Consider the following 14,057-nt stretch of genomic DNA (forward strand, 5'->3'; position numbering starts at 1 on the left):
TCCACTTTAGCAGAACAAATTATTCTGTAATCTTGAGAGTTAAAAGTAAAACGTTGTGCTTTGTACTTCTGCTGTGTTATTTTGTTATTTTCATTCTTTAAAAGTGACCAGAAAGCAGGAAACAGATCAGATTTTTCGGTTTCGAAATCCTCCCTATTTTTGGGGTCTCAAGGTTGGTAACTACGACAGTAAGTAGGCCTATATGAGGGAAAAAATGTGTTGACTGTCTACATTAAATTGGTTCATTTTAATGATAAATTCTGTTGAACAGTTTAAGTTAAACAGCATTAATTAGGAGTAAAGATATCGAATACCTGTGGTGTGAGTCTTTTGTGACATTTTCTGTGCAGTCACCTTTCATTTCCAAGCTAAATGCCAGGCAAATTTAAAACTTGGACCAACTAAAAGTCTCTTATGGTCATCACTGTCCACACACACACACACACAGAATAATGAACACAATACAATTGTCGATTCACAATCGCTGCTGAGCCTCAATAAGCTGCTCTGGTCAGTCATATGAATCCCCTCACATAAGACTGTACACAGTGAATAAAGACTGGTCATTGTCATAACCAGGACAGCCACATGACAGCCCTGCTGTCTGATGCATGACTGTCTCTGTCGCCCTACATCCTCACCCGGACTAATGACGACCTTTGATTCCCAAAAGATGTCAGGAGATGAGAGAAAAAACCCAATTAATTTAGGGTGAAGAGGACCGGAACGTGTGAGCGCGTCATGCTGCTGGAGTGAATGGTGAGGAGCTCCAGGAAAGACAAGCCTCAGTATAATTAGAATTCAGGAGGCTCATTGTCAAAGATAATTAAAGCTGACAGCCACTGTGGAGGAGAGAGGAAGAGAGCAGAAAACACCTTCAGACTACATGCTTCACTTTAACACACTTTATACATAGTCTCTCAATCTCTATACCTTACACTCACACACTCACACACACACACACACACACACATAACCTGCAGCACCATCCATCATCCCAGCCTGCTCGGAAACTGCATACTAGGCAATAAAATAGATGACAGATTAATAGAGACAATAAAGGCAGTCGTGGTATCTGCAGCCTTTTTTAGCCTGAAATCAAGCTGAACAACATCATTATTAGAGGTGACAGTTTTCAGCAGTGTGCAGACAGCTGGCCCTCTCACAGATGTGTGTGTGTGTGTGTGTGTGAGACACCTGGGAAGAAACCTCAACTCTTTAATGCTACAGTGGAAATTAAAGTGGAAATGTTACTAATCATGAGTTCAGTCTCTCCTATCCTAGAATTACTCCTTAAATTGGCTTGCAAATAATCTTAAAATGCTGCTTCATTCTTGTCCAAGCAGTAAAAACTTTAAGTCCCGCCTCTTTTGGAACCTCTTTTTTTTTTTCCCACAATTGCAGTTTCCTGTACTAAGATATGCTACGTGCTAAGCGTATTGAATGTTGAAAATAGATTTTGAAGATGGTTAAAAGATGTTGCTCAGGTACCTGTTAAAGAGGCATACAGTCACATCTTAAGTTAGCTAATGTTCACGAAACGGTAGCTAACTAGCTAGCTAGTCTAGCCTACATCTGGCTCATGTCAACAAAACACTGGCTAACTAGCTAGCTAGTCTACATCAATCAGCAAGCACTAACTAGCTAGCTTAAATCAGCTAGCTAGCTACTTTTTATTTTCTATATTTTATATTTCCTACAGTTTCTTATTTATGATAATGATAATATCCACGTATCTTAAGATTCTATAAAAAATATAAAATATAAAAGATTTTATGAAATTAACAGTTTGTTTATTCTCTATTTGCACGATGTTATGTGATTTATATCTACTTTACTGACTACCCGCCACTTGGTGATTTTTCATCCTCAAGTCATTAAAGTACTTGTATTGTTAATATTTTACCATTCACTTTGTAAACAGTATAAACTAGTGCTTATTTAGTATTTTTGATCATTTTGATAATCACACAGGTGTTTTTAAATAGCGAGGTTAGCCAGTTAACTGGTCTAACTGGCTGTTAACATGATGAAAACGAAAAAATGAAGTTTATGAGGAGGGCGATCAACTCCACAGGAGCTCTTTTCACGCAAAAATCCTGAGGGCTCGCCTTTAAGCTGGCTTTGTGTTTTACACTGACCAAACAGTACGATAATTTAACACAAAAACAGCAGTGGACATGTCAGTCACTCTGATTTTGGGCAGCGCTTCCAAGCAGAATAGAGCCATAGCAACCAATGTTAGCTTGGGGCTAGCTAACAGTGCTAACTGTATATCAAGATGATGGAAAATGCTAACACACTAATACACACTATATACAAAGTGAATGAAAGTATTTTAATAACTTTAGGATGAAAAGCCACTCTAGTGATCACAGATGTAAACTGCAGGTGATCCATAAAGCAGATATACGTGGAGTGGAGAATACCTCACTCTGTTTTGTTTTCTTTGTGTTCTTTATTTATGTCAACATAATTTAATCTGGCATAAAAAGGTTTAGCTATACCCTAAGGACCCCTGTCTCACCTCCTGATTTTCAACACATTTTTCAACTCTTGTAGTCATTTGAAATTAAGGCTAAAGAAGAATGTGTATTTTGATTAGAATTAAGAGAACTCTGAAAATATAATGGCAATTCACGATGACTATGCTGTGAAATGAAAAAATGTAAATGTAAATTTCAACTCCATAGACGCCTGCATTTAATAACAGATTTCATCACTAGGAGGTTGGCCTGTTACAAGGTTTATTTGCCAAGAGCTTGATCTTTTAAAATAGATTTTCCCAGCATAACTGAAGAGTAAAAATCATCTCCCCGTCAAAATATGGAGCAGTATATATATATAAGAGTTTAATTTTCTTTTCCCATATCAGAACTGTTATTGCCTAGTCCTTTCCTTTAGGAAAGTATGAAGATTTGAAAGAAAAAGGTACATGACGCATTTGTGATATAAACCACTTTCAATGGAAAAATGTGGTTTTTAAGATGAACCACAGTGCTGTAACAGTCGTCCATAAATGTTCATGGTCAAAGAAAAACTACAGATTTGTCCTAATATAAACTGAAAACTCATCTGACAGCTCCTTCCAAAATAACGAGACATAATACAGACTTTTACATTTATTTTGATACTACAAAAATCATCTCTGAATCATCATGCAAATGGAACTTGTGTGCATCATTCTCCCTGTCGGGTAACTACTGCCTGCAGGAATGGAAAATATTTTAACCAATTATACATGTTCTCAAGGTCTGAAGCAGCATCACTTTTCCTTCAATTATACCTTCTTTTTTTTCGCTCTTTTTTCAGGGTAGTATTCACAAAGACAATGTCTCATATTCACAGACACACAGACCTACCGTACAAACTGTACATCCTTCAAAGTTGAAACCACACACGCACACGGCGAAGCCATATTTTTCGTACCGAAGTGACACACGTCTGTTAATATCTTCACTTCCTGTTCTGTATTCTGACACAAAGCAGTGTCTTCTAAACTGTCTGCGAGCGTCCAAATGAGACATCTGTAGAGGCTGAAGTGTGTCGTCACAGAGACCACCAGAGCCGCTGTAAGAAAGGCACTTATTAGTGGCAGATAAATTCTGATGATTGGCTGAGTTTCTGTTTTGTCGTGGCTGGTGAGCTCCTCTCTTTATGAGTGGAGGCACAGATGTGGACATCTAAGAATATTGCTGAGTGAATTTCTGGTGGAACTCCTTGACTTTCTGCAGGAGGATCTTCAGCTTGTCTGTCGGTGGCAGGATGGTCATTCTGCAGAGGGAGAGCGGAAAAGAAAACGACAAATCAACTGCATGGACTGATGTACCAACAGATGCCTTCGCTGAGAGTTAAAGGTTAGTACGATTTTAAAGAATCATACAGGAATAATACCAGGAGGTAACTCAATTACTGCACAGACTGTTCAAGTGACTTTTTTTTACTTTCTGACTTGTTGAAAAGGAGGAGGAGGAAGATGAAGAAGAAGAAGAGTAAGAAGAAGAGGAAAGAGAGGAAGAGGAAGAAGAGAAAGAAGACAAAGAAGAGGAAACAGAGAAGAGCAAGTAGAGGAAGAAGAAGACAAAATTTTGTTCTATAGCACTTTTTACAGACATGAGTGACAAAGTGCTTTTCAGAAGCGTTAAACAATATAGAAAAAAAAAATCAATACAGGTATATTGGTCAACATCATCATATAGATCAATGTAGGTGACATCAGCAGTTCATTTACACATGACAGGAAAAGAGCCAGGATACTCATGTAAAACTTGAGGAGCAGAGAGAGAAAAAAAAAACAGAGACAGAGAGCAGAGGTTAGTCATGTTATGATAGCGAGGATATCAGTTCTCTCACAGACTGAACTCACAGGTTGAAGCCTTAATTAATGACCATCATGACCATGATGGACGCTCACGTTCCACAGTGAATCCGCTGATACATTTCAGCTTCAATTTCATCCTTTAATGTCATTAGAGAGCCAACTCCGCTGCCTGTTTTATAATATCTGACACGAACAAGCACTGATTGACAGGACATTAAGATGGGACACTTGTTTAATTCAAATCAGCTCACAGGCCGTATGTCAAGGGTTTCACTGATACTCATTTATTCATCCATGCAGTTGGCATGAGTGAAAATTCCAGAGATGGGAAGTAACTATACAAATACTTAGTTGCTGTACTTAAGTAGATTTTTCAGGTAAGACACAACAAGACAAAAAAGACTCAACAAGACGCATAACGATGTAAAAGACGCAACAAGACGAGAAAGTTGACACAAGACAATAAATGATGTAATACAATGAAAAAATCGTATAAAAGACTCAACAAGACTGAAAAGACAAAACAAGAGGAAAAATGACACAACAGGACAAAAATGATGTAACAAGACAAAAAACATCACGTGACGTCACAGATATTAGAGGCAGACTCGACTGTGAAGAAATAGACAGGTTCAGTTAGTTTTGCACAGGAACAGCCCACAGAAAAGTCATTCAGAGGGCGACGTTTCACCTTTACACTCTGAGTACATTTCAGTGTACTTTACCACTTTCACTTGAGTAAAGAAGATGAATCAGTACTTCAACTTTTACCAGTCTTTTTTTCCACACAACTATCTGCACTTGTACTTGAATAGAGTGAACTTTTGCCACCTGGGAGATTCTAAATATAAGGAGAAACCTGGCTGATTCACATTGTTACTTTATCTAACTGATCTTGTTTCACTTGTGCTTGAGAGAGATGGAAACTGAGTTAATACATTTATTACAGTGAACTTACAAGGTGATGGGAATCTCTTCCTCCCTGCATGTTTGACCTTGCAGCCTTTACATTTTTCTGTCAGCTTTCAGTTCAGACTTGTGCCACATTTAAAAATACATGGAAACGTTATATGACCTAGTAAGACTGCCGTTGTGACTTTATGCAAAAAATGACCCAGATACTCATTCAGACATGAGACCAACATATTAAATTGATATCGGTTTAATAGCTTTAACATCAAATTCACATTTATTTTGCAACAAAGGAGTAAGCACAGGCAATCTTGAGAAAAATAATTAGCAACTGTTTTGATAATAAAATAATGTTTTGCGATATTTTAAACAAAAATGCCCAGAAAAATCTGAGTAACTTTCCATTTTGGGCTGTTGATTAGACAAATAAAGCAATCTAAAGAAGTCAAATTGTGCACAACGGGCACTTCAGGCTATTTAAAAATCTAAAGCCCAAACAATGAATCCTTTGATTTTAAAAAAATGCAGATTCATAACTACTGAAAATAATTATTAGTTGCAGCCCTAGAATGGATATATATATTTTATTAAATGTTCTGTACCTGAAGTGGTAGGTTCCATCCCGCTGACCAAAGCCGCTCCCTGGTACGAGGCAGATGCCCGTCTCCTCCAACATCTTCATGCAGTAAAACATATCAGGCTGCTGACCTTTGTCCTGACAGAGAGAAAAATAAACATAGCATCATATGAGGCTCGATATTCTGCTGGAAAGAGACTATTTCAAGTATTTGATCAAAAAATACATCTACTTTTTCTTTGATAAGTGCAGCTGTACTGTCAATATAACCTACAAATGTAACAGAACACATATGTGTGACTCAGTATATCTAAAGTACTGTATGTACTGCTTTCTTCATTTTTTTTTCACTGTGTTCCATTTTTATTCACGATTTAAATTAATTAGAAAGGATTTCCAAGTTGAACAAATTCAAATCCATTTGAAGCAGAATTGGACCAAATGAAAGCAGAAACAGCTCAATTGAGCACAGTCCATTCCTGTACATCAAACATAAAAAAAAATGGGTCATCGCAATTAATTATACAGCACTATTTTTCTGGAAAAAAAAAAAACTCCCCAATTGCTCCTTGAATTAGTTTCCTACTATTGTACTATTCTATTATTTTATTCTGCAGTTTCATGGTAACAATTTTCCCCTTTTGTTCAAGCACTCCAGATTATTTTAGACGTGTCCGTCAGAGACGGACATGGTTTTGAGTAAAGGACAGGAAGCTTCTTCAGCAGTATGAAGATAACTGAAGGTTGACGTAAGTAAAAGAAAAGGAGACGAGTATTGATTTGAGGTCAAATTAATCTCAAAACCTTTTGTAAAATCCTTCTTTTTATAGCGTCTCAGCCTGAGAATTAGCTGAATGTCGCGATCAAGAGCAAACTCAATGAGCCGCACAGCAGCTCCGTTTAAACTGCCAATGGTGACGTGAGTGAGAGGAGAAGCTCTGACTTTACGTGGTTTCTGGGAAAAGCACAGCACAGAAACGGAGCATCGCTACGACTGTGTGATCAAGATGGTGAGGGGAGTCGCTGCGATTGATGAGGTGTCAGCAGGTCAGCTTCACTCTGACCTTATCCTCTGTAAGGCTAATCAGATTCTCAGCTCGGCTCGTCCGCCCTCCATGAAATTCCTAGTGAGCAGTCAACCTCGGGACAGAATTGAAACTACAAGCTATTGGAAATCATTTGTTCCCTTCAGCAAACAAGGAGGAGGAGGCAGAGCACACTGGACCTGGTTAAACAGTTATTTAATCCAGCACACTGTAGAGTATGAGCTGTGCATTTAAAGAGGAACGTCTGTATTTTTCAACGTGGATCCTTTTTTCCACGATGTTTAACTGGCTAATGGGGGCGACAGTCTTTGTAATTGGTCCAGTGATGAGTGAGAGCTCAGCAGCCAGTAGAAGTGAAACTGACCTACAACATAATCCCTCCAGAAACTGTGCTCCGACAAAGAACGTTCTCCAAAGTGCTTGTGTTTCCACCGACAGGCTCAGGTTGGTATTATAATGGAAAGAATCCATACGCTCAAAGAAATAAAGGTACCAACTACAACTATAGAGAATTCTTCAGCTTGTCCCCATAGAAACCTGTTTTGGTTGCTGGTAGAACCTTTAATAAACGTTCCACTTTGAACTCTTTCAGAGAGTTCTACCTAGAGCCCGACATAAAGGGTTATTCCTAGAACCATATGTGAAAGGTTTCACCAAGAACCCCCTATGAGAGGTTCTAAAGGAGAACCCTTCTGTGCTATCAAGAACCTTTTTATATTACAATGGTTTCACCTGGAACCCACACTTTTATATGCCAATGGTGTCATCTAGAATCTGCCCTGAGGGTTCTCCCGAGAACTGTTATGTTCCAAGGGTCCATATTCAATGATTTTATTTAGAACCCATCCAGGGGGTTCTACTGAAGAACCATGAGTTTTTATCTAGAATCCACCTAAGGAGATCTAGTGAGAACCCGTTTATATTTCAAGGGTTTCATCTTCAACTCACTCAAGGGGTTCTACTGAGGAATCCCTTACTATTCCAGTGGTTTTATCTAAAACCCACCCAGGAGGTTCTACTGAGAACAATAAAAGAGGTTTCTGGTTTAATTAAAGTTATCTTGCTCATTAAAAAGGTCCGTCTCTGTGACGATCCTTTCCATGATGTTGTCAGACACTTATCATAACAACCTGAACCTGTCAGTGGGATGATTTTTGTGGATGTTTTTTGATGGCGCACAGTTGCCCAGAGGGATCAGTTTCTCTCCTGCTGGCTTTAGCGCTCTCCCTCAATTCTGGACCAGTTTCAGAAGTTGTTGCCCTGTTAGTCTCTCACACAAAAAAACGTAGGAAAATAGGGTCCAGGTTGAAAAATACCAAAGTTACCCTTTTATGCCTGTTAGTGGAACATGAGTATTAGTGAACTGAGGGCCTTTGAGAAGAAAAATAATGTATGAAAATAATAAAAAATGACTAATATATACATAGTACATTAGTGAGAGTGTATTTTGTTCCTCTATTTTTGTTGCTTCTGATCAATGTTTTTTCCTTGAAGAGACAGTACAGTTAAACTTGAATCCCCGAAACATTTATGCGTGAAGAGTATCTTGAGGACTGACCGTGGCCTCTTTGACGGCCTTCTCAGGGATGGTTATACAAGGGAAGGAGTACATCGCACCCTGCACAGGATTGCAGCTGATGCCCTGCACCGTGTTGAGAACCTGCTCTGTGAGCTTGGCCTTCTCTGCTAAGGCACCCAAGGTGGCTGTGCGCTCCTGGATGTGGAGGAGAGAAGATACAGAACAGAGAGAAAAGAGATTAAACCAAAGCATCTGGAAACATCTCCAACGATGTATCCTGTAGCAGTGGCCTGTACTGTCAAGCTTTGGAAGGTCTGAAGAACATCTGAGCAAATTTTTTGTAAATATATACTGATTCTGAATTTGATGTCCGCAACGCATTTTTAAAAAACTGGGACAGGAGCATGTTAAACTCTGCATGCATACATCATCTCTTCTTTTGTTTTGAAAGTGAAATTCTCCTTCCTGTTTGATATATGATTTCAGGTGCTCAGCAGTTCAGAGTCTCTGTTGTCGTATTTTTTGCTTCACAATGCACCACACGTTTTCAATGAGAGACAGATCTGGACTGCAGGCAGGTCAGTCTAGTGCCTGAACTCTTTTCTTACAACTGCGCTGTTGTAACAAATGCAGAATGTGTCTTGGCATTGTCTTGCTGAAATCTCAGGTGTTGGCCTTTGAAATTAGCGCTGGTAACAGTCTGGACGGTCCTTTTTTCTCTTTAGCCCGTCCCTGAACAATCTGACATGTGGACTCGTCAGGCTACAGTACGCTTTTCCACTTTGCATCGATTCATCTCAGATGAGCTCAGCCCCAGAGAAGTCTGCAGCGTTTCTGGATGTTGTTGATATACAGCTTTCATTTTCTAAAGAGTTCCCAAATCTATGTAATATCCTTTAAACAGTTTTTTTGTACAGTTTTTAATTAACCGTTTTACCTGTGAAATGTTCCAAACAGGTGTATTCCACAACATTTCCCAGTCTTTGTTGCTCCTGTCCCAACTTTTTGGAACATGTTGCACACACAACATTTACAAAAAACAATTAAGTTTATTAGTTTTGACATTAAATATGTCTTTGTACTGTATACAATTGAAAACAAGTTGAAGGGTATTTGCAAATCATTGCATTATGTTTTTATTTACATTTTACATTTTGGAACAGGGGTTGTAGAAACGGCTACGTTTCAGTGGCATTAAGTCGTCACCTGCCTTACTTTATTAGTTGGAAGTGAAAACGGTGGCTCACTTTGTCTCTTGGCCTTTTCTAACAAAGTTTTCTACTTGAATTTCTCCAGACGTCTGTGAGCTCCACGAGACGAACTGACATGCCAGATATTGTACAGTAAGTGTAAACAGAGATCATATGAATGCCTTGAGGTAAACAAATCTTCTTATCTTATTACACACAAGATTATTTCACACCCACATGAGGTCATGACCTTTCAGAGGCTCTCATAAATAGCATTTAAAAGGTCTAATATTTGACATTCAGCCTTACTCAGGGTCGGCAAACAACTCTTTTCTGTGTACAGATAGTGGAGTAAAGGCGTCCTGTGCAGAGAATGAAGTCGCACTCCCTCTGTGTGTGTTTGAGCTTCTCTGGTCTTCGTTTTGATATCCAGTCCAGATGCACATGAGCCACGTCCATTTTCAACATGGCAGGCCACATTACAGCCAAACAGTACACTAACGTATGTTTCTGAAAACATTTTATGTGAGAAACAGGCAATGCAGTAACAGAATCTTCATCCATAATTGATCAGCACTGCCCAGACAGTTTGATTGGATTTTGTGAGCACAGTGCGTTCAGATGTTCCTTTCTTATTTTATTTTTCCAACTTTATTACTGCATTCTGCCAGTAAATCCCTATAAATCCTACACACTCTACCTTTACTCAGGGTTCACACAGCTTTTTAAAAGGATATTCACGCACTTTCAAGTTCCAGAAGCCCAACTTTCCAGACTCTCTAAGCCTTTATCCTCACATCTAAAATGTTATTATAAATGCAACCTCAAGTTCCTTAATACATCTAGAAATCAATGTATATTGTCACTTAAATAAAAAAAAATGACTTATTTTACATGAAAGTTGTATCAGTGTCTCTGTCTGTGACAAAATTCACGCAGTTGATTGAATACATTAACATGTACAAGTTCTGGAAATTGTTATACAAAAGTTTCAGCTTCTCTCTGAAAGGAAGAATATACTTTAAATGTCATAATATATCAGATTTTTTCATTGTCATCAATAATCAATAGCAGCGTATTGATGACACGTTTCAAAGATCAGATTGCAGAATATTGGTGTATTGATTAATTTGTCCCTACTGCAAATAAATGAGGGTTGTGGGATGTTGATTGTGTACCTTGATAAAGTTCTCATGGGAGGGCTCCCCAGGCTGCGGAGGGTTGACCACCAGGTCCATCAGAGCCTGTCCAGGAACAGGAGGACACAGACGGACAGACACCAGCTTGTTCAGCTGAGCCTTCACCTCGTCGTCCATGTTGATGATCTCCATGTAGCCTCCACGGAAACCACACCTATGAGGGAGAGACAACATTTGGATGAGAGCGAGTAGCAGAGGTGGGAAGCGACAAAGAACAGATACTTTGTTTTTGTACTGTACATCTTAACACAAATATCTGAACTTTGTACTCCTTACATTTTTCAAAACAGGCTTGTTGCTTTAGTTTTAATGCATTTGCAGGGATTAGTTTTATTTTGCATCAATGCACGCCGGCTTCCCAGCATCAAGACTGATTTCAACCTAAATGGACAGTGTAAACGGTGTCTAAATAGTGTATCCATCAGTGCGCATCACGCATGACAAGACGTGAGACAAAAGCAACAAAAGTCAAGGACAAAAAAAAAACAAAGACAAAAAAGACGTAAAAAGACAAGATGAAAATGATGTTAAAGACAAAAACAACACAACATCACTTAAAAGTCGAAAACAACGTAAAAGACAGAGTCCTTTTACTTGAGTAAAGACTGTGTGTACTTTTACCACCTCTGCAGAGTAGCATACAAAACCTAAGACAGGAAGACAGCAAACACAAAGAACGAAGAATTATTTTCACAGATTCATCCCAGTATAACAGTAAAATGACTTACTCTCCCATGTAACATTTGGAGGTGGAGTGGAAAGACGCCAGCTCCACTGTGTTTGAGTACTCTGGCCCCATTTCAAACAGGACCTTCTTAAAAGAGTGGAACTGGCAGCCATCGGCGTACACGTTATCCTGATACACCTGGGAGATGAAGAGAGAGGGACAGATGTCTCAGGTGTGCAGCAAACAATAAAGCAGGCAAATATTAAAAGCAATCATGCAGAGACGGTCAGTACCTCATCAGCCAGGAGGAAGAGACGCTCCTTTGCTGCAAATTGGATTACGTCCTCGATGCACTGCCTGCTCTGAACCTGACCTGTGAACAAGAGGGAGGCTCATTATGGAGAGAGGTTTGAAATGTTGATCAGGAGGGCAGATATGTCCATCTGCTGCCATCTAGTGGCTCTTCTATGACTGGTGCATGAAGTGTGAGGTTATAAAAATGTCTTTATTTATTGTACAGACAAAGTAGATATAAGATGCTACCTCATAATATTTATCTTGTTTATTCTTCTTTTTTATTTTTATCATTTATTTTATGTCAATAGCTGCTAGTCTCTGAGAGTTATCAAACATAATTTTTCTCTTTGCCTACAATTACCAATTATCTTATGTCTTATGACTAAAACTAATTATGGAGGAGACAGAATGATGTGTACACCCATGCAGAAAGGTTTCAATTTTATGGTCATATTGGTTTTAGTATGCAGACCGTACAGCCAGTATACCCTAAAAAGAAGACTTCTTTTTGACAGATCTGTGTTTTTTAGTTTTATAGGCAGTATTTTATTTATTTTTTTATCTTTTTTCTTAATCTTTTTGGTTATTTTTATTCATTTAAAATAGCCGTAAAATGTTATTGTGTCAAAGAATTAAGTATACTGTTGAACTGTAAAAAATCCTGCCTGTATTACATATCTTTGGCACACGTGTTTGATAAGCACATTTGAGAGATTATTGTAAAATCGGCCGATATACTGAAAAGGAATTTCCCCAGTATTGTTATATATTGATTATCAGCATCTAATGTAAATCTATAAAAGGTCAAACAATATCTGACTAAATTACAAATGCATCAATAAAATAACTTAAATTGACAAAAACATTCTTGACTCGAGATCCGCTTACTATTTTTTTTCTGGGGCTTTCACCGCACCTTGCGACCTTCATTAGCAGCATTAGAGTTTGCTCAGTTGCTAAGGAAACAGCTCAGTTGACAACAGGCAACCATTCTTAGTGATGAAAACTGAGCCATCTCCATTACAGCGGTGCAAACTCCATCCACTGAGGAAGGACACAACATGCAAGATGAAAGCCCGCACAAAGCTAGTAAGTGGACCTTGAGTTAAGATTGTCTGTCAAATTAATGCTCGACAGAACATTTAAGATGTTAAGGAACAATATTAAAAATCAGGAACATACAATATGTCAAACATAAAGTGGTCTGACAAAAAGGAGCTCAAATTACTGTTTGAGACGGTTGCTTTCTCTGTTATGTCTAAATTAAAGTCCTCTTTCGGGTTCAGGTAAACTTAAACAACTGAATTATCTAGAGCACTGATTTAATGTCTGAAAACAGACAAATACTAACAACCCATGACTTTGATGAAAAATAGATGGAAACTTTACCGGTGGGGTTTCCAGGGTTGATGATGCACAGGGCTCGGGGGTTGCAGTGCTGCCGGGCCTCATCCAGCGCACGCTGCAGCTCGCTGATGTCCAGACTCCAGCACTTGTCCTCATTTAGGAAATAGTTGATCTGCACGGCGCCAAGTTCGGCCAGCGCAGCAGAGTACAGCGGGTACTGAGGTATGGGGATCATAACACCTGAACGGGTCGCACCCTCGCCACACACCAGCAGCTTCAGCATCGTCTACGAGTGCGGTCAGGGAGGTCGACAAAGATATGACAGGTTAACAGATTTATTTTTCATGTCCTTTAAAAGAGGACTCACTGATCAAGGGTTTACTACAAATTACACCTGTACTGGCAGTGTAGTGTGTCAGTTTAGTTATCAGGTAACTTTTAACCCATTGCTACTTGAGTACTGTGTATTATTCCTTCTGTCTCTGGAGGGAAAACCAACAAGCATGCTTTAGAGTACAACAGGGACAAAGTCAGTGTAACAGATGAGAGGTGATCTGTACCACAATGCCGTCGCTGGCCCCTGTGGTGAGGTAAATGTCGTCTGGGTCACAGGGCACGCCGCCATCCCTTCGCTCAACATATCGGGCCACGTCCTGACGCACTGAGTCCAGGCCCTGACTGGCACTGTAGGAGCCTGAGAGGGATTCATATGGACACAAAATAAGCTGCTATGGCAACTTTAAGTTTTAAAGGGATAGTTTGGATTATTTGATGCGGGGTTGTACGAGGTACTTGTCGATAGTCAGTGTATTACGTACAGTGGATGGCGATTGGCACGCCCCCAGTTTAGAGAAATAGAGAGGAGTACAGCATGAAAGATAACCAATGAAATGCTGTGGACACGGTCAGCAGCAAATTTTGTTTTGCCACTTAAACAGATTTTTTTTTTAAGGTGTACACTATATTTAGAATATTCTCACAG

The 14,057-nt window shown here is 39.1% G+C and overlaps 1 protein-coding gene across 3 annotated transcripts in view; it reads right to left on the bottom strand.

Annotated features, from left to right (window-relative positions):
* Positions 1-3,109: 3,109 nt before the first annotated feature.
* Positions 3,110-14,057, bottom strand: part of gpt (glutamic--pyruvic transaminase) — a 31,578-nt gene continuing 20,630 nt past the window's right edge. For all 3 annotated transcript variants that reach the window (XM_084731416.1, XM_084731417.1, XM_084731415.1), the window contains 8 exons: positions 13,636-13,769; positions 13,118-13,361; positions 11,725-11,804; positions 11,493-11,629; positions 10,744-10,918; positions 8,415-8,570; positions 5,836-5,948; positions 3,110-3,774 (listed from right to left, as the gene is read on the bottom strand). In XM_084731416.1, the coding sequence (XP_084587542.1) occupies positions 3,684-3,774; positions 5,836-5,948; positions 8,415-8,570; positions 10,744-10,918; positions 11,493-11,629; positions 11,725-11,804; positions 13,118-13,361; positions 13,636-13,769 (1,130 nt within the window). In that variant the 3' untranslated portion in view covers positions 3,110-3,683. The remainder of the gene's footprint in view (positions 3,775-5,835; positions 5,949-8,414; positions 8,571-10,743; positions 10,919-11,492; positions 11,630-11,724; positions 11,805-13,117; positions 13,362-13,635; positions 13,770-14,057) is intronic.

Source organism: Lutjanus erythropterus, chromosome 12 (assembly GCF_056507025.1).
Source record: "Lutjanus erythropterus isolate fLutEry1 chromosome 12, fLutEry1.hap2, whole genome shotgun sequence".
NCBI classification, from domain to species: domain Eukaryota; kingdom Metazoa; phylum Chordata; class Actinopteri; order Lutjaniformes; family Lutjanidae; genus Lutjanus; species Lutjanus erythropterus.